The 17,319-nt window shown below is 45.2% G+C and overlaps 3 protein-coding genes across 8 annotated transcripts in view; all 3 read right to left on the reverse strand.

Moving 5' to 3' along the window:
- The window catches only part of LOC124706897 (tetratricopeptide repeat domain-containing protein PYG7, chloroplastic), a 101,618-nt gene extending 84,600 nt beyond the window's left edge, over positions 1-17,018 (reverse strand). For 2 of the 4 annotated variants that reach the window (XM_047238574.1, XM_047238572.1), the window contains exons 1-2: positions 16,877-17,018; positions 16,008-16,057 (exon numbers count right to left, since the gene is read on the reverse strand). In XM_047238574.1, coding sequence (XP_047094530.1) covers positions 16,008-16,057; positions 16,877-16,992 — 166 coding nt within the window. In that variant the 5' untranslated portion in view covers positions 16,993-17,018. Of the gene's footprint in view, positions 1-14,228; positions 14,713-14,808; positions 14,956-15,554; positions 15,848-16,007; positions 16,058-16,876 lie in introns of those variants that run through there. The other 2 variants (XM_047238573.1, XM_047238570.1) reach the window with 2 other exon arrangements.
- Positions 6,019-9,280, reverse strand: LOC124706895. 3 transcript variants are annotated; one of them, XM_047238566.1, is made up of 10 exons: positions 9,162-9,280; positions 8,997-9,035; positions 8,858-8,912; positions 8,650-8,723; positions 8,428-8,558; positions 8,273-8,339; positions 7,538-7,935; positions 6,813-7,361; positions 6,633-6,713; positions 6,019-6,545 (listed from the first exon to the last, which is right to left on the reverse strand). In XM_047238566.1, the coding sequence occupies exons 1-10, from the start codon at positions 9,184-9,186 to the stop codon at positions 6,486-6,488; spliced, it is 1,479 nt and encodes a 492-aa protein (XP_047094522.1). In that variant the 5' UTR covers positions 9,187-9,280; the 3' UTR covers positions 6,019-6,485. The 3 variants fall into 3 exon arrangements, with proteins under 3 accessions (XP_047094522.1, XP_047094523.1, XP_047094524.1); XM_047238567.1 differs by having other exon boundaries at positions 8,650-8,718; positions 9,162-9,239; XM_047238568.1 differs by lacking the exons at positions 8,997-9,035; positions 9,162-9,280 and having other exon boundaries at positions 8,663-8,723; positions 8,858-8,900.
- On the reverse strand, positions 9,576-10,513 carry LOC124706898 (transcriptional-regulating factor 1-like). The gene is made up of 2 exons (XM_047238575.1): positions 10,321-10,513; positions 9,576-10,121 (listed from the first exon to the last, which is right to left on the reverse strand). Exons 1-2 carry the CDS (start codon positions 10,463-10,465, stop codon positions 9,832-9,834), a joined length of 435 nt encoding a protein of 144 aa, XP_047094531.1. The 5' UTR covers positions 10,466-10,513; the 3' UTR covers positions 9,576-9,831.
- Positions 17,019-17,319: the final 301 nt, after the last annotated feature.

Below are 17,319 nucleotides of genomic sequence, written 5' to 3' on the forward strand. Positions count from 1 at the left end.
GGGGGACTTGTTGGTCTTGGTGTGGAGGTGTCCGAAGGCCACCCCGCATCAAGATGGGTTCTCGCTTGCTAGATCAATGATCTCGTGAGATAATTGCTTGCACAGCAAATCAAATAGCATGAGAAACCATTAATTAGAAGAAAACAGGGTAAGGGATGTTGATGTTTGGTTAAGATACCTCCTTGGTGTGCATGAACCTTGTGCCGAGCCGGCGTCGGTCCTCCGCGACCGCCGCCTGCGTTCGCTGGATCATGGAGCCACAGAGCCTCCTGGCCATCCCGGGCCAAAGAAACGACGCCATCGTCGCCGGCCTCGCGTATTGAGAGGTTTGCGTTGGGCGGATTGATCGAGTTAGGGTTAGTGTGGTGGGTGCCCGCGTTGCCGAGAAAGAGAAGCTCGATTGGCTGCGTTTGATCTTTTGATGGAGTAGACCCGATGGAGTCCTAGCCTGCATTGCAAGGGAACCTAGCTTATCCATGCATGCCCATATGCACGTACGAGCAGGCCCAATAGATGTAAGGCTGGCCCACTTGTTCGTGTTGGTTTTGTTTGGAGTCGGCAGACGCGGAAGGCGAACGAGGAACCCTAACCGAGAGATACACGACGAAGGCGAACACCCAGCTCCGCATGCTAGGTACACACGGAGCGGCCACCATCGGTGATTATTTGCAGGCAGGCGACAATGGCGGCGCTTCTTCGACACGGGGCGGCGAAGAGGCTCGGTGGCTCGATGGTCCAGCGAGCGCAGGCGGCGGCTGTGGAGGAGCGACGGCGCCGGCTCATGCACACAGACGAGGTATCTGAACCAGAATTAGCTAGCATCTTTACCTCTATTTTCGCATGATTTTTGGCCCGGTGTCTTGCTAACAAGCGCGGACGATCGATGATCAAGCTATCGAACAGCAACGTTGTTGAGTTAGTTAGGCCTCCCTTCTGTGTTAGAAACAAGAGCGGCATCATATTTGTCATGGTCGATCTCTGCGCACGATGACCTTCACAATACTCATTTGCTTCCTACACTAGATAGTTTTTCTGGTCAGCAATCTATGTAATAGGCACACGCTTCTGGAATTTTCCATAGCTAGTATTAACAATATATATGTGTAAAGTGAGGTAAGGTTAGTTCAAGTAGGGAACTTAATTTATCAGGAATCAAACATATCTAGGCATTGCAATGAAAAGCAGGTCCGACTGCCTTTTCGTCAAAAAAAAAACATATCTACGCAATTGGCTACATCTCTATACTCCCTCCTTGCCACAATGCAGTGCTTATAAGATTTTTAAAAAGTCAAACGATATTAACTTTGACCAAGTGTTTTGAGAAAATTATCTATATCTACCGTACCAAATGTATACCATATGAAAATATACATTGTGAGGAATCTAGGGTATTGATTTGGTATTGTAGATGTTGATATTTTTACCTATATAGTCGGTCAAACTTTATAACGTTTGATTTTTAAACATTCTTATATGCACCACGTTTTGGCAAGGAGGAGGGGGTATTATTTAGTGATGACCATCATTATCTATATGTACCCAGGGTTGCAATCTGTGCGGAGCCTTAACTGATTTTATCCTTGGTATCGCCAAGCTATTCATTAATGATGATCATTATCTATATTATGTATCTAGAGTGTTCGTAAGAAGGTGCTGCTCGACATCCAGCAGAAGAAAGAGGAGCTGTATGATGTGATATCTAGGGCGAAAAAGGACTTCTCCATTACTAACCGGTGGAACAGAAGGCTAGCACGGGAGCTTTCTATACAAATCACTCCAAGACCATATGACAGAAACTGGTACAAACGCAGCATATGTTGAAGTATTTCTCTCCATTATTTGGCCCTAGTTTCATGTTTGTCAATGGCTGTTATAATCTCATCTGACCAACCTCCAGGTGTCGGTTGCGGATTCTGAAAAATGTGAACACTATTGTAAGGGCAGCTGGAACTCTTACATTACCCTTTGTCATTGCCTTGGGTGCAGCTTTTCTTAGACACCCTCGTGCAGAGAAGGAGAAGGCAGCCGAGCCTGTGTTAGCAAGCAAGAGCAGTGGAGACAACATGTAATTCAATGGTGGAGGAGAAGGAGGAACATATTGACGTAATTGTGAGTGTTTATCATGATCTCTTAGCTAGAACTAGATGACCCTTCTGCGGCGATATAGTAGTGTCAACGTGTGACTTGCAGAGTCGACGGAGTCGTGTCGATGTTGCAATAACATCCACTTAAACAAGATCGAATGTCCATATTGTTTTTTGTAAATAATCAAGCACCACACTCAGAATGCAATATATGAACCAAACTAAATTGGTCAAGAAAAATACTCGGAAGAACTCTTCGCTACAAACAAAGATCATGTGGCACCAAAACGTTTCATCCCTGCCCACTTGACAAGGTATTAACTTGTCAATGCCTACGGATTGTGGACTAGGGTTTAGTTGGAAGTAGAGGGCAAGTAGATCTCGAGGTTCAGCCGGAAAAGTACTCGACTATTAGAAAACTAGGGTTGTGTTGACAATGAAATCGATCCTCTCTTTGTCCTTCGACTCCCCCTTATATAGGAGACGAAGCCGAAGGTTTCGTGATGTACAAGTTACAGAAACCGGGAGACTCTTTGAGTTCGTCCCGTAATAGTTACAAGTCATTATTCTTAATACAACTATATCTTTTCAAACTGTCTCTTCAATTGGGCTTCCGGGCTTCATAAACTTCGGGTCGTGGGCCTTCAGTAAACCCCGGGTACCATCTTCGGCATGCTCATTGAGGATGCTTATGTCACCACTCCCGCGAACGGAAGGCCGAACCCTAGCTCCCCCAGCCGCCAGCTCCCTCATTGCTCCTTCCTTCCTTCGCGGCCAGAGGGCGTCGCCAGGCAAAGCCCCAGGGCGTCAGCGCCGGCGGGGACTCTTCTCTTCCTCTGGGTTGCCTGGGTTTGGACGAGTCTGATGAGGGTTGCTTGCTAGGGTGCAGGATCAGCTCCGCGTGTGTACATGTTGGGATGTCGGTGTCATCACCGACAGGGTCGAACCGCTCCCATGTGCCATGTACGTGCGGGTGCTGCTCTCGGTAGGGACCGAGTTTTCTCTCCCGGGTATGCTCCTGCTCGTGAGGGTTGGGTTCCTTGGCTGGTAGGGTAATACTTTAGTGGCATGGCGGTAGTGCGTCGTCAATTCCCTTTAGCTAGTTTTGACTATTGTGGGGTTCGGTGTGTCTCGGTTTTGCTTTGGCGGGACTGGCGGATTCCGCCGGGTTCTTGGCTTCCAGGGACGCTAGTGAACTTGATGGTGTGTGCGAAAGCACCGCATGGCTTCATCCAATGCCGGTGATGACAATGTTTTTGATGTTGTTTACCTTCTTGGAGGCATAGCCATCTCACCCATCATCTTCCTGGTTGCCTGCCCATGGGCATTGTCTGTTGGACTACTGACTTGCGACTTCTTCGAGTTACTCCTAGGAACCCCAACGTGTTGATGCCTTGTGTTAAGCTGTGACCGGCTTGATATAACCGGTCACTACTAGAAAAAGGCTTAGCATTGGCGCACCTAGGTGCGCCACTTCTATCACGCCACTGCTAACTGTTAGCAGTGGCGCACCAGCGGTGCACCATTGGTAAACCAAATAGCAGTGGCGCACCACTTAATGCAACACTGCTAACGTACAGATGCGCCACTGCTACCACTATTATAAATTTGAAATTTGGATATGGATCTAGATCTGATTTTTTCGATTGTTTTTGAGTTTTTGAGTTTTTTATTTTTATTCTAGTATGCATCTTGTTACGTTCTCGGTAATGTGAAGCTCCACTTGCAACTGAAGAAGAGGAAGGAAGAAGAGGATGAGGAGGAGAAGGAGGAGAGGAGCAAGCCAGAGTTGGAGTTGGAGTTGGAGGAGGAGGAGGAGGGGCCCAGAGATGGAGGAGGAGAGAGTGGAAGAGGAGGCCGGAGTGTAGGGAGGAGGCCAGAATAGAGGAGGAGGAGGAGGAGGCTGGCATTTAGGGCCACAGCAGGAAACGACGGAGACCCACGTACGGACTCTAGATTGGTCAAAGGATGTGGTGGAAAACATTGGTCCAAGGATGTGGTGGAAAACATTTAAAAAGGGATAAAAAAAATACCGCATAAGAAAAAAATGTGGATCACAAAATTAGAATATATAATGTACCAAGGTCGATCTTTTCGCGAAATTTAAATGTCACGTCAGCCTGACAGCGGGACCCACACATCAGTTTGGCCATTAAACCATCATCAGATACAAAATATTTTTTTTTACGTGTTACCTGTAGAGTGGTGGTTTCTGAAATCCTAACGTAAAGTGGTGGTTTTTTGTTACCATTGCCTGAAATATGGTGGTTTTTTGTAATTTTCTCCGCTAGTGTTGCTGACGAAGAGGTGTGCAGATACGAGCTAGCCCAATAGATGTAAGGCTGGCGCCTGGCCCACTTGTTCGTCTTGGTTTTGTTTGGAGTCGGCTGATCAGTAGGCGAACGAGGAACCCTAACCCGGAGGAGGAAGAGAACACCCAGCTCCCCAACGTATATTCACCAAAATCTACCGAATTTTCTCCCTCTTCCACGCACACACAATCAGCTAGCGGCCAGCGTCGGTGGTACAAGGAGCAGGGGACCATGGCGGCGGTTCGATTCGCAACGAGGAGGCTAGGAGGCTCCCTGCTCCAGGGAAGGCAGGTGGCAGTCGCCGAGGAGCGCCGCCGACTTGTGCACACCGACGAGGTATGACCAGAAGTAGCATATCTATACCTCTTTTTGGCATGATTTTCGGCTAGGTGCATGCGGGGACGATCAATGATCTAGCTAGCCGAACAGCGACATGTGTTGAGTTAATCAGGCCTCTCTTCTGCTAGGATGAGCTTCACGGTATCTTGATATCTCGATCGGGACCATCGATGTCCTCTTTTTCGTACCAAGGACGGACCTGCTTTGAGGCCAATGGGGTCAGCTCACCCCAATGGAAAGTGCAAAATCCTTCACTATTTAGCATTATGTAGTGTTAGTTTATAGCGGCTAACACCAATGTAGTAACAGACATATTATACCAATGACCCCAGTGCCATTATTTTCCATCTTCCTTCGTATCACCAAGCCTTTAATTTTTCATGGCCGTTACCGTTATCTATCTGTGCTACGCAGAGTGCTCGTGCGCAGGTGATACTCGAGATCCAGCAGAAGAAAGAGGCGCTGTACGATGCGATATCTAGGGCGGAGAAGCAGTTTTTCATTTGTACCTGGTGGAACAGAATGCTGGCACATGATCTTTCTGTGCAGGTCACTCCAAGACCATTTGACAGCAACTGGTATGCACGATATCATATATACACAAGCGCAGATAGTATCAATTGCTTTCATGTTTCACAATTCATGGCTGTTACAATCTCATTTGACCAACAACCTGCATGCAGGCGCCGGCTGCAGCTCGCCAACAGGGTGAACGGTGTTTTAGACACAGCCGGGCATATTTCATTATCCGGTATTCTTGCTATCACGATTTTTCTTGGAGGATTTGGATCGCCTCTTGAAGAAGAGGAGAATGCAGCCCAGCCTCCCCTAACAAGCAAGGGCAGTGGAGACAACATCTAGTCTCGTCTCATAATGAACTAAAGATGAAGGAGATCAACATGTCTTCTAGCACTATATATTAACGTACGGAATTGGGAGTGTTTACAATAATCTGTGTTAGCTAGAACTTGATGCGATCCACTACGCCACTATAGGAATCACGCCGGGATTTTTTTCCCACATGAATGTTATTTTTAGTAACACCAAGTTTAATCTAATGTTTTGTTGGTATATAGAATTTCTTTCTTTTTGTTGTTAGTTGCTAGTTGTATCTATTCTTCAAGCAAAAAACGAGGAGGAATTTACCTACGACTTGCAGTGTCTATGGAGTTGTGTCAATGCTGCAATAACATCCGCTCAAACAAAGATGAATTTCAATAAAAAAATTGTAGTAGTAATCAAGCATCACAGTCAGAATGCAATATATAGAAAACCACACTAAATTTGTCAAGGAAAAACTCGGTGCAAACTCTTCATCATCACATTCACCATGAAGCTAGCTAAAAACTTTAAACGAGAACTGGGATTCTACCCATCTGTATGATGGGTCATGGGTGGCACAACTTTCATTTATTCAGAAACAGATATAGAGACAGAAAGACGGTGATTTACTTCATAAGAAAACTGATATACACAATTTCTATTCCATGGTTGACCTTGTTCTAAGCTTGCAGCGAGGTCAGGTTCGTCGGAAGCTCGATCCACATCGCACGGTGACAGCTATCGCGTGTCGCGGCTGATAAAGTACGGGGAACCTTTTTGCCACGTTGCGCCAGAGAGAGACATACGGGAAAGAACTCTATCACCAGTCTTCCAGGTCATCATGAAAGTCAGTGACCGATTAGCACGGATGACAACCCATCTCATCGCAGCTTCTCATATTAACTGCCACTTTTCTTCTTCCTCTTCTTCACCTGTTGTTGAAAAACACTGCCCCACAGGCAATGACCACAATCACGGCACGCACCCCCTGCATTGCATCCATCAGTCGCCAAATTAATGGCAGACACCCTGAGAGAACATGGACCAGAGGACACAAGAGGTCAACATGACTTACCTGGTTAATCAACCACCCATTCAACACCGGAGACTGCCGTGCCGAAAATGCCGCGTCCCTCATGTCATCCCCGCTCTTGTTCTGCTCAACATTTTTTTTAATAATATATGTCAACAGAAGCTAAAAGGAGTACATCGAGAACCAAGACTTAACATCTACTACATAGGTTTGTTTTCGTACCTCTTTAGTTTCTTCCCTTGCATTCGGTTCTATGTTCCTCACTGAATTGAGGTGCTCGAGGTCAACAAGGTTTCTCAGTTGTCTGCTCGCGGTTGTAATGCAGACATGCGGGTGGATCCAGGTGATGCTGGAAGCCGCAGCCAAACGGTCCGTCTGCTGCTGCTCGGGCGGGTAGGCACCGATGGAGCGACTGCGATGCTTTTCTGCAGAACGGATCAAACCATTGTCTCCCATGCTCGTCTTAGCTGTTCTCTCGCGCCTACTGGAGCTTCGTCTTCGGCTTTCAGATGTACTTGACACACCCGTCTGTCTAGATGTGGCTGGTTTCTTCTTGCCAAACATAACCTGCTTTCCCGACCTCGAACTTGAAACTGTATCGGCAGAAGTAATGGTCACTTTGCCTGATGTTCCGGCCGAAAGATCTCTCTGCGTACTCAGTGATGCGCCACGAGTATGAGGCTTGATGGAAGAGTTGGTGGAAGTCTCTGAAGAAACTGACACCCCTTCTAAAGAGCTTTCTGATTTTATCCTTGGGATCGAATGCGGAGCCTGCAATCAAAGGAAAGATGGGTTAGGATTAGGTCCTGTGCATTTTTCCTAGTCTCTATTTTGCACATGTATATATATAACTGAGACCCGTTTTGGCAACGGAGTAAGGTAATCAGGGTTTCATTTTCAAGAATGTGAACAGAATTTAGGCAACAATACTGGGATGAGTATAAAACCTGCGGAGAGCTGCTTTCAAAGGCAGTTATCATCTTCTTCACTGCACTACTTAATCTACTCTCTTTGCCCTGACCTTTCTTGGAGTCAATATCAATGGGGCCTTCAAGCGCTAGGTCATTTGAACCTATCGCGCGGGAACCTAAACTTGCTACAGAGGGGACATAGCTGTCTTTCAAATCATCCAGTGACAGACTCTTCCGAAGCGTAAGCTGATCTCCTTTGCTTGCGATGTCAGAGATTTCTTCTGAATGCTCATTAGGCAATGCTACACTTACTACAGAGGAGGCATCCCTTTCTTTCAAATCATCCAGTTTCATGCTCTTGCGAAGCATAAGATGATCTCCTTTACTTGCAATGTCAGAGATCTCTTCTGCCTGCTCTGTAGAAAGTGGGATGTCTGATAAAATTTGAAAATAATGTGTAAGAAAGGGAGCTTCTGCATGTTTGTTCATATAAACTGCATATTTCGTCAGTAACTGATTATACAAACCACCATCCCAAATACATGAGTGTTTTAAGCATTATATGTAATGTACTAAGACAGTGATGAGGGGTAAGCTCATGCATCCCAAGACATAATTTTAAGAAACATAATATATGAATTTATATATTCTCAACATTCTAGGGGACAAACTAAAATGCACAGGCCTAATGCTTACAATCTGTTCCATGAAACTCCCAATGTGTGCGAGCAGAAAGACACGAAACTGAGAGTATCATTTATTACAAGTTACCTTGGAAATAGAGTTCATGGCCATTCCCAAGAAGCTCTTGCTGTTTCCTTTTCACTACAGAGTTCCTCTAAATAAAATGATATAGTATAAGCACAAACAATGCTCTTGATCTAAGTTTTCATGAAAACAGCATAACCTGCAAAAGCGGACCTCACCATTTCTTGGATACGCTTGCGGTCTTCATCACTGAGCACGAACCTCAACTGGAGAATAATTGTCCCTCCACTGTCCAGACTGAAAACAGCATCCATGGTTCCCAACTCAACAATCGCCCTTGTATTCACCTCTGTGGTGATTTACAGAAAATCATAATGCACATCAGTTCACATGTGTGCTGATAGTAAACAGAAAAAGAATAATGAAACAACAAGGAAAACCTGTTTTAGATACCAAGTCCTTGTCTGCGTCGTACAGTGTCATGACCAAGCTATCGCGAAGTGATGTAACTGGACTGCGCATACATTCCAAGTGTGAGACAGCCTTGAAGTTTCCGTTCAGGCGCAGTAAGGGCAGCATCGATGTCGATGCAGATTGCGAAATTAGATAGGTAAATATCACTCAAGCCAAATGTGAAAACGAACTTACAAAGAGAAACCATCTTGCCCTATGTTTCCACTGTACTCTCTTTTTCCGACAATAACTGCGTCCAAAGTGATGCTCGTGTATATTAGCAAAAAGAAAGTGAAGTGACCTGGAAATTACAGTAGAATTACAACAAACCAACCTTGCAAGAACAGTGGAGCGGTGACTGGTGGTTGGATGTCTGCATATTAAAAACCATAAATGAATGCGGTCAGTTCTTGCTTCCAGTAGAACACTATGATCTTCTATTAGTAATAGTTTGTCAACAAGACGGTATCACGGATCAAAAGAGAGCGATATGACTTGCCTGAGATCTGGATACTGCCCGGCATCGTTGCTAAGCTCCTGGTTTGTGCTGCTGCACAGAAACCCTTCAATCCTGATCTGGAGCATGGAGGAGGAGGACACCAGCAGCTAACTAGTGGATGTTATTCAGACAGTTTGGATGTGTGGCTGGCTGGCTATCTGTATGCAACCACTTGGCCTTCTGGGACCACCGGAAGAGCTTGGTTTTGGCTCATGCTACTGCCATCACAAACCTACACTCATACAGACAGACACTGATGGTTATATAAAGACAGTGACACTTCCAGGCCAGCTTCGGTGTTTTATCTATTGAAATTGTGCCCAAGGTGCAGGTTCAGCACTTCTTAGTTATTATTGAAAACAGACAGCCTAAACTCAGGCGTCACCTGAAGGATGCAGAACAGAGACAATGAAATAATCTCCCAAGAAACCCCATTGCCGTGATTATAAAACCAACATCATCAACACTTCTAGTTTACATCCACAGAAAACAATCCAAGATTGATCTTGAGAAATCGAGGTCAAATCCACACGCCGACGACTTCGACGACAACACACACGCACACAACCAGCTAATCCAACTTCCAACCAGGCCCAAACCATTCACACGAGAACACACATCAGACAGACAGCAACCTTTTTTACAAACAGCAGCAACAATCTGCTGAGCTTCACAGCAGCTTTGGAAGCGACTCTGCTCTGATGATCTCCTTGAGCAGCGCCTTCTCGTCGTCGAGTTTCCTCTTCTCTGCAGCGCCGCGGGGCTTCACCTTGCGCTTCTCCTCCAGCATCCATTTGTACACCCTGCGCTGCTCCTCTTCCGGGATCGGGGGGAACGCCTTGGCGGGCACGGCAGCAGCAGGTTCAGGCGCGGGCTTGTCGGCGGTCGAAGCAGGGTCGGTCAAGGCGCCGCCTTTGCTCGACGGCGGGTCCTTGTAGTAGGTCCTGACGACCACGTAGGCTGCACACCAACATTGCAAAGCATGTGAGACTGTGAAAACCATGAATCTGAGATCACGGAGCAAGCAGTGGCGCGAATCGGTGGGAAGGTGAAGCACTAGGACGACGCCATGACCCGTGATCTGAGATTTCTTTGAACTGTCGCCGGCTGGGCAGCAGGGAAGGGAAAGGGGGACGGGGAGGGGAGGTGGGTTGCTCACCGCCGACGAAGAGGTTGACGGCGAGGAGGAAGGGGAACATCCGGCGCATGAACCCCTTCTTCGCCTCCGCCACCGACGGCGGTGGCGGCGGCGGCGGAGCGGGAGCGCCCGGCGGCTTGGGGCTGGGCTTGCCGTGGGCGGCCATGTCGACAGCAACAGAAGGGTGGATTGTGGATTTGGGTTTGGGTTCGAGGAGACGACTCACTGACGTATGTGCATTTCCTTTGCCACTTGTTTTCTCTCTTTTCATTTCACTACACATAACCTCCATTTTATATTCTCTTACCAATCGCTAATCTCCCAAAACATGATTGTCACTAAATTTATTCTTATTCTTAGATGTACAGATACGGAAGGGTTGAAATTAGCCCGATTTTGAATTAACGAACTCACCTACTAGTTAGGAGAAGTACAATATGAGTACATGCCGGAGATACAAGCATATCGAACAAGAGACTATAAAAAAAGTAAGCGGTGTACAATTTCAGCTACAATTTTCATTTATATATATATATATTGTTAACAAAAGAACCATTTAGAGAAAATAAAAATATTTCACAATACAAATGCACTAACTTCATTTAAATGTTCTAATAACCCATATAGCTTGCCTCATACACATTAGTGGTCAAAATCATGCTTTAAGTTAAATTTATTGGGACTGGTAAAAGCAACGTCGGCTCTCTGGTATCTAACCGTTGCCATGTCTATATGGTGATGTGCGTCTCGACATGCGTCCCACACCTACATGGGTTTATTCTCGATCTACCGTCTTCACTCTTTTCCACACTCGAGAGCCTTGAAGTTATTCCCTAGTTTAATTTGAAGCCCTCAAATTTAGAGCCGATTAGAACAAGACCCCAAGCTCTCAAGATGAGTTACTTTACCCCCTTAAGACAGTCCAAGGGGTGGTACTAGTGTGATGTGACATCTAGGAAGACATGTTTGTCCTAGTAAGCATGATATAAGTATAACAAACGCGACTGATCACATATGTCTAGTTCACCCTTTTTTCGTGAAATTGCCCATCGACTCAGGGGTAAGTAAAATGGTATTGGTAGTCTAAGAATGTATTTTAACCGATTTTCATAACATAGGGTTGTAAATTAAACTAGGGCATCATAACAAGGTTGTAATTGGACTTATGTGGGCCATGGATCATGTATGCAGCCCATATAGCCTATAAATACTAAAATCTCAAAGGTCCATCTACTATGGCAGCTTGGGGTTGTGGGGATAGTTTAGTTTCACTTTGCTAGTTGAGAGAGTATTATGTAAATGAGAAGGGAAGGAGTTCATCCACACTCCTCCTTCGCCGCTAGCCTCACCACGCATGTGCATCGCGTTTCGTGAGTTGGATTCGAGTTAGAAACTCATTTTGTGGAAGACAAAAAAAATTCTTGGTGCATCAACTGAGTTGGGTGCGTGTCAACACGGGTCTACATATTCGACGTGTGTCCTTGTTATCAACCACGTGGTGGTTCGGTCTGTGTCTCTCACTCCTAGATTATACAGTGGAGACGATTGACAGAACAAACCTAGACCTCTCTCCACTCTTTCTGTCTCTCTCTCTCACGACCAAGTTCATTTTGCCGCCCTGCTGTCTAGGCTTCCTCATCCTGGCGACTGCGTGGATAGACGTCCAGGAGAGTAGGCCCCGAAACCCCAACGTAGACATTTCGCATCGCGATACGGGCCATGAGGTTTTCGGAAGGCATCTCTACGTGAATGCTCGCATGCATCAGACTGCTTCCTCACCGACCTCTATATATGGATTTGACGACCTCGACAACACCATGGGTGACATCGACAACGAATTATTTTTAGCCCCTCCCGAACGCAATGTATGTGCTAATTGTCTTAGTCTAATGCATGTGATTAAGTTTTGTACTCCCTCCGGTCCATATTAATTGACTCTAATGTGGATGTATCTAGACACATTTTAGTTCTAGATACATCCATATTGAAGTCAATTAATATGAATCGGAGGGAGTAGTTTTATATCATGTTGATCTGTGTAATTAAGCTCACTTGGAGATTGTTTAGTAACCTAAGAATCCAAAAACCTTATTACATTTTTAGGAAATTTACGCCATCTGGCTTTGCTAGTGGGCTCAAACTGAGCCCGTTTATGAGTGCTCATTTCAAGAGATGGAAGACTAAGACATACCTGTAGCTCACTGCTATGGGCGTCCATAGGATTGTGGATGGCACTCCGTAAGGTCCACTTTCTCCTTTCGAGGATAAAGCTTCGAGGGAGGCCATCGTATTTTTTGTGGGTGTTGTCATAAGTGTGCATGGAAATTTTGTGGTTGATGTGTATCTGCGCATCCGAGATGTGGGTCTGAGATGGAAGATGGTAATACCTTGTTGTAGTCGATGGAGTGGTTACTTGAAGAAAGTGAGAATTAACCTCCAAGTGTTACCGCCATTTATGAGTATGTGAGTTTCTTGGTTATGTCAATCTATCTCATATTCATTCCAATATGTTCCAAATTCATATCAATTTTTCAATTTAGGGCCCCATTTCACAAGAAAGAAAGCAAATGGCAAGGTTGAAGAGCGCATGATTTGTGCTCCAAAGTAGTTGAAAATTGCTAGAAAATGGTGATAGATGGAGGTTGAGGGATGATGACGCTCCTCACCAAAGGGACTGAGGTCAAGTACCTCGTCATCTCCGGAGTTGGATGATGATGATGATGATAATGATGATGATAGGGAGGAAGGAAGGTGGCGTCCAACTATGGGAACTAGCAAGGGAGACCAGATGGAAGGAAGAGGTTAAAGGATAAAGGTGAAGAGAGGTGTCGAGGTTGTAGCATGAAAGAGAAGCTCAATGAGTTGTTGAGACAAGGAAGGAGATTCAACTCAAGTTTTGCAATTGAAGATGGAGTTGGCCGAGAAGATTCAATGTGAGAAGATGGCAAGGTCCAAGGTGTTAACAAGTAAAAGAAAACGAAGACCAGAAGTTGGTCGAGGAGAAGTGTAAGGCCGACTTTGAGATGTGTAGGCTTCTTCTCGAGGAGAAACAGATGAGGCAAGAAATTGTAACCAAGAAAAACCGGGCCATGATGATGGATCCAAATGGAGAGGACAAGAAGATGAGGGCATATTGGGAGGTTAGAAGAGCGGAAATCTTTCAATATATAATGCCTTAGGCCGGCGTGATGATGAGAGGTGGAGGTTAGGCGGGCTTCGAGATTGGCAGCTTCATGGGTGGCAGCAATGGGAATGGCGGTGATGACAACTGTGGTATTGCGTGATGATCATGGAGGCTCTCTATCTTTTGTTCATGAACTTGGTTTATGCTCTATTGCAACTTGTTCTATGTTGGGTCATTCATACGGACGAAAAATTATGTTTAAATTTAACTTAAATGCCTAGAATTATGCATTTGAAATTTTACTATATTATGACATGTTGATTCGTGAAAATATTGAATCATATACATGACAAATTGAAGTTCTAGTATGGTTCATATTAGTTGAGAAGCTAAAATTGATGGAGGGGAAATTTGCGGACCAGATTTTTGAGTATCTATTATGCCACAACATGCGCCTTACTCAAAAAGCGTTTTTGAGGATTTCCGCTTATCTCCTTTTGATGCCCCTAATAGATAAAAGTTACCACTGTAACTACCATGCTAGTAAAAATCAGTAAAAATATATGAATGCAGTAAAGTTGCCATTATACGAAATGCAGATTATATAATTCAGAGGATACTCGTACTTCTGTTATTTCACAACGAGAATGACATAGAAGTTAACCATCCAACATCACACAACAGTTACCATGGTCTAAATAGCGAAACTACCACATGTTCATGTTTCATATATGTAGCTAAACACGCATACATACACATGTGCCAAAAATATAGACAAAAATGTCTAAGCACAAAACAAGGTCAGTGACTAAAGGATTAAGATAACCTGGCAATAGCAGTTACATGGGATCATTGTGTTCGTGACATTGCTAAGATGAGCCCATAAGCAAAATAAATTACATTTTGCTCTAAACAAACATGTCACAACAGCTAGCTAGATCACACCAGTGCTACATACAATCTCTCATCGTGTTTACAAAATGCTACTGGTCAACGTATGGTGGCTATCGCTTATCTGTCGTCTTCACCGGCACCCCCTTGTACATGCCCGCGCGCGACCTCAGGTCGTCCCGGCGCTCCCTGGCCACCTTGTTGTTGGGGTCGAAGAGCAGTGCCTCCTCGAACGCCCGCAGCGCCGACTTGAGGTCTTTCTGCTGCTCGTACGCGTCACCCAGGTTGTTCCACGCCGTCACGTACCCCGGCTGTAGCTCCACCGCCTTCTCAAACTGCTTGATCGCCTTCTCCAGCTTGTTCTCCCGCTTGTAGCTAACTCCAAGGGCGTTGTAAACCTGAGCGTCAGCCAACAGAGTAAAAGTGTTTCAGATAACTTTAGATTTCAGAATGCAGAAAATAAGTATATAGTAGTTTTAGGATGTCTATTTTACCTGAGCAAGATCTTGCTCGTCTCTATCCCATCTCTGGATTGCTTGCTGCAGATACTTGATGGCTGCTGGGTAAAACTTTCTCCTTAGCATCACTGCTCCGAGCTCGAAGAGTTCGGTAGCGCTTCCCTCACCACTTCTCACTTGCTCCTATAGGCAAGTTTTTTTTATCACATTCACAGATCAGATCAAGGACATCATCATATAAGACATGGCGTAAGAATAAAATAGCAAACAACATCATAAACAAGCTATAAAGACGAATTAACTAATCAGTATGTGTAATGAAATTTGTGCTACCATGATGTCACGATTTAAATATGTAACTTACAGCAAAGTACTTTTTCATAAATCAGAATAACAATATATTAACATTAATCCAAATTTTACAAAAATGGGAACGTCTTCGAAGAGGAAAACGAAAGAAGGGAGCCCACCCTTGCTCTCTCTCTCTCTTCCCTCTCCCTCTCGTACCTATTGGTCAGTGATGGGATAGCACCAAGGGGGCTCAGCTGACAAGAAGAGGGAACAGTAGCCATAATTAGAGGATGCTACTGGCAGCTGCTAAGGTTAGCTAACTGGTATCTACTCTCCCTCTCCTGCTCTTCTCATCATATCCCAGCAGCAAACCAATATCACTAGTGTATCATGGGCCCACCTTCTCCCCAGATATCCCGGGAACTATGTTCCTGAGCTTTTGTGATATAGCAATAATATTACGAACAAAGAATTGTTGTAGCATGCTTTACCTGCAAGTCTTTGGCAGAAAGATCGAGCTCCCTGCGGACAAGAACTTGACGGATGACGTAGAATGTACCGGTTCCAAGCAGGCCGAGCAGTATGAGCAGATAAGAGAGCTGGATTCCCAGCTCAAACAGCTCCCCAACCTCGTAAACCATGTTTAGCTTTGCTCCTTCGCTAGACTGTGCTGACTGTGCAAGACTCAGCCATGCCGTGGCACCACAAGGAAGCATGCTGAGTCTCTGCAGCAGGTTCCTGTTTCTCCTTAAATCCTCCTCATAATGGGGACCAGAAGTTTCAGCTGTGAAGATGGCACATACATCAGTAAAAGCACGGACATTCCTAATATAATCAGGGAACTTAGACAATTTAAAATACATAAAATCTCAAAAGAGAACGGTTTTAGTACTTTTACTCGAGAAAGTCCATGCATGCATGGGCATGTTCTAGAAGGAGCTTACCTTTTACTTGTGTCGAAACAGAAACCTCCTCCACTCTCGTGATGACCTGCCTTCCTTAGAAATAAGGAAACAGATCTCAAATAAGATTGATTTTGAAACTGAAACAAGGTCAGCAATTATATCTGTAATTAAAGAAGCGTGAGGATAAAAGAAGGATCGTCACATGTTTGAACAAAGAACCATACACGATCAAGTCCAGTTTATGTAAAGCGAAGAAAACTCTCCATCTTAGAGCTCGGGAATTATCTCATTAATAGGGCGGAGACTATGGGTTTTTTTTTTGGAACAACCACCAGGAAAAAATAAGCTTGCAGTCCCATTATATAAAGCTGACAAAATTACTTGGCATACTGGTGGTTACTGTTCCCCAATAGTCAAGGAAGATTGTAGTGATACAGAACGACCATGGTCCTTGAGCGTGAAAAAACTATCTGTCTCAGGCATACATACCCCCTTCGACATCGGATTTTTATCAGAAGCACATGGGGTAGGTAACAACAGGATTAGCAGGCATCAATCGTGTTTACAGTTTCTTGGTCTGAAATTCTGTACTCGATAATCACCCAAGGACCAGGAGATGCGGCAAGGTGTGGAACTTGGGCCCGGGAACTGGGGGACAGGTCAGCTGAAATTCAAGCTTAGCCTACTGCTACTAGTACATCTCAGTCAGATGCAGGCACTGCTGCTCTTCACATATGTGCAGCATGTAATGAAGAAACAAGGTTCTATGTAATCAATATCCATTCGACCATTTGATGTGTGTACAATAATAATCTAAAATCTTTATTGTTTTGAATGTCTGTCTACTGCACAACAACTCGGGAAAGGCAAAGAAAGAAGGAAGGAACCATCGGCCGAAGCGGTTTTACCTGCCTGAGAAGGACGACGCGGCGCGGGGTAGGGAGAAGGACGAGGCGGAGGAGGGCTTGGCGGGGAAGGCGAAGGCCCTGGCCGCGGCGCGCCCGGCGGTGGGGAGGGTAGCCATCGGAGCGAGGCTGCGTTGCGTGCGTCTGCCCGAGCTGGGGATAAGGCGAGCTGCAGAGGGAGGGAGGGAGGAGAAGAAGCCCTGTGTTCATGGGCCGAGATGGGCTGCTATGTCTGGACCATCTGCTTAAGGCCCTGCTTGCTTCCCGCTGCATTTCTTATTACTCTTTGCAGGACAACTTCGAAAAAATTAAGAAAACTGCATAGAGGCTTTTTCCTTTTGCAATTGTTGGCTAGAGACACTGCACAGGGTTTTGCAACAAAAAAACGCAGTAGATCTTTTATTTCTTTGAGAAACACAGTATAAATACAGATGCTCACATACATG

Source organism: Lolium rigidum, chromosome 4, assembly GCF_022539505.1.
Source record: "Lolium rigidum isolate FL_2022 chromosome 4, APGP_CSIRO_Lrig_0.1, whole genome shotgun sequence".
Classification (NCBI taxonomy): domain Eukaryota; kingdom Viridiplantae; phylum Streptophyta; class Magnoliopsida; order Poales; family Poaceae; genus Lolium; species Lolium rigidum.

Excerpts from the sequence above, each read along its gene's own strand:
- LOC124706898 (XM_047238575.1), bottom strand. The coding sequence starts at position 10,465 with ATGGCCGCCCACGGCAAGCCCAGCCCCAAGCCGCCGGGCGCTCCCGCT. Across the intron at positions 10,122-10,320 it reads CGTCAACCTCTTCGTCGGCG|CCTACGTGGTCGTCAGGACC; the intron begins GTGAGCAACCCA and ends GTTGGTGTGCAG.
- LOC124706895 (XM_047238566.1), bottom strand. The coding sequence starts at position 9,186 with ATGCCGGGCAGTATCCAGATCTCAG. Across the intron at positions 9,036-9,161 it reads GGGCAGTATCCAGATCTCAG|ACATCCAACCACCAGTCACC; the intron begins GCAAGTCATATC and ends TTTAATATGCAG. Across the intron at positions 6,546-6,632 it reads ATGGGTGGTTGATTAACCAG|GGGGTGCGTGCCGTGATTGT; the intron begins GTAAGTCATGTT and ends GATGCAATGCAG.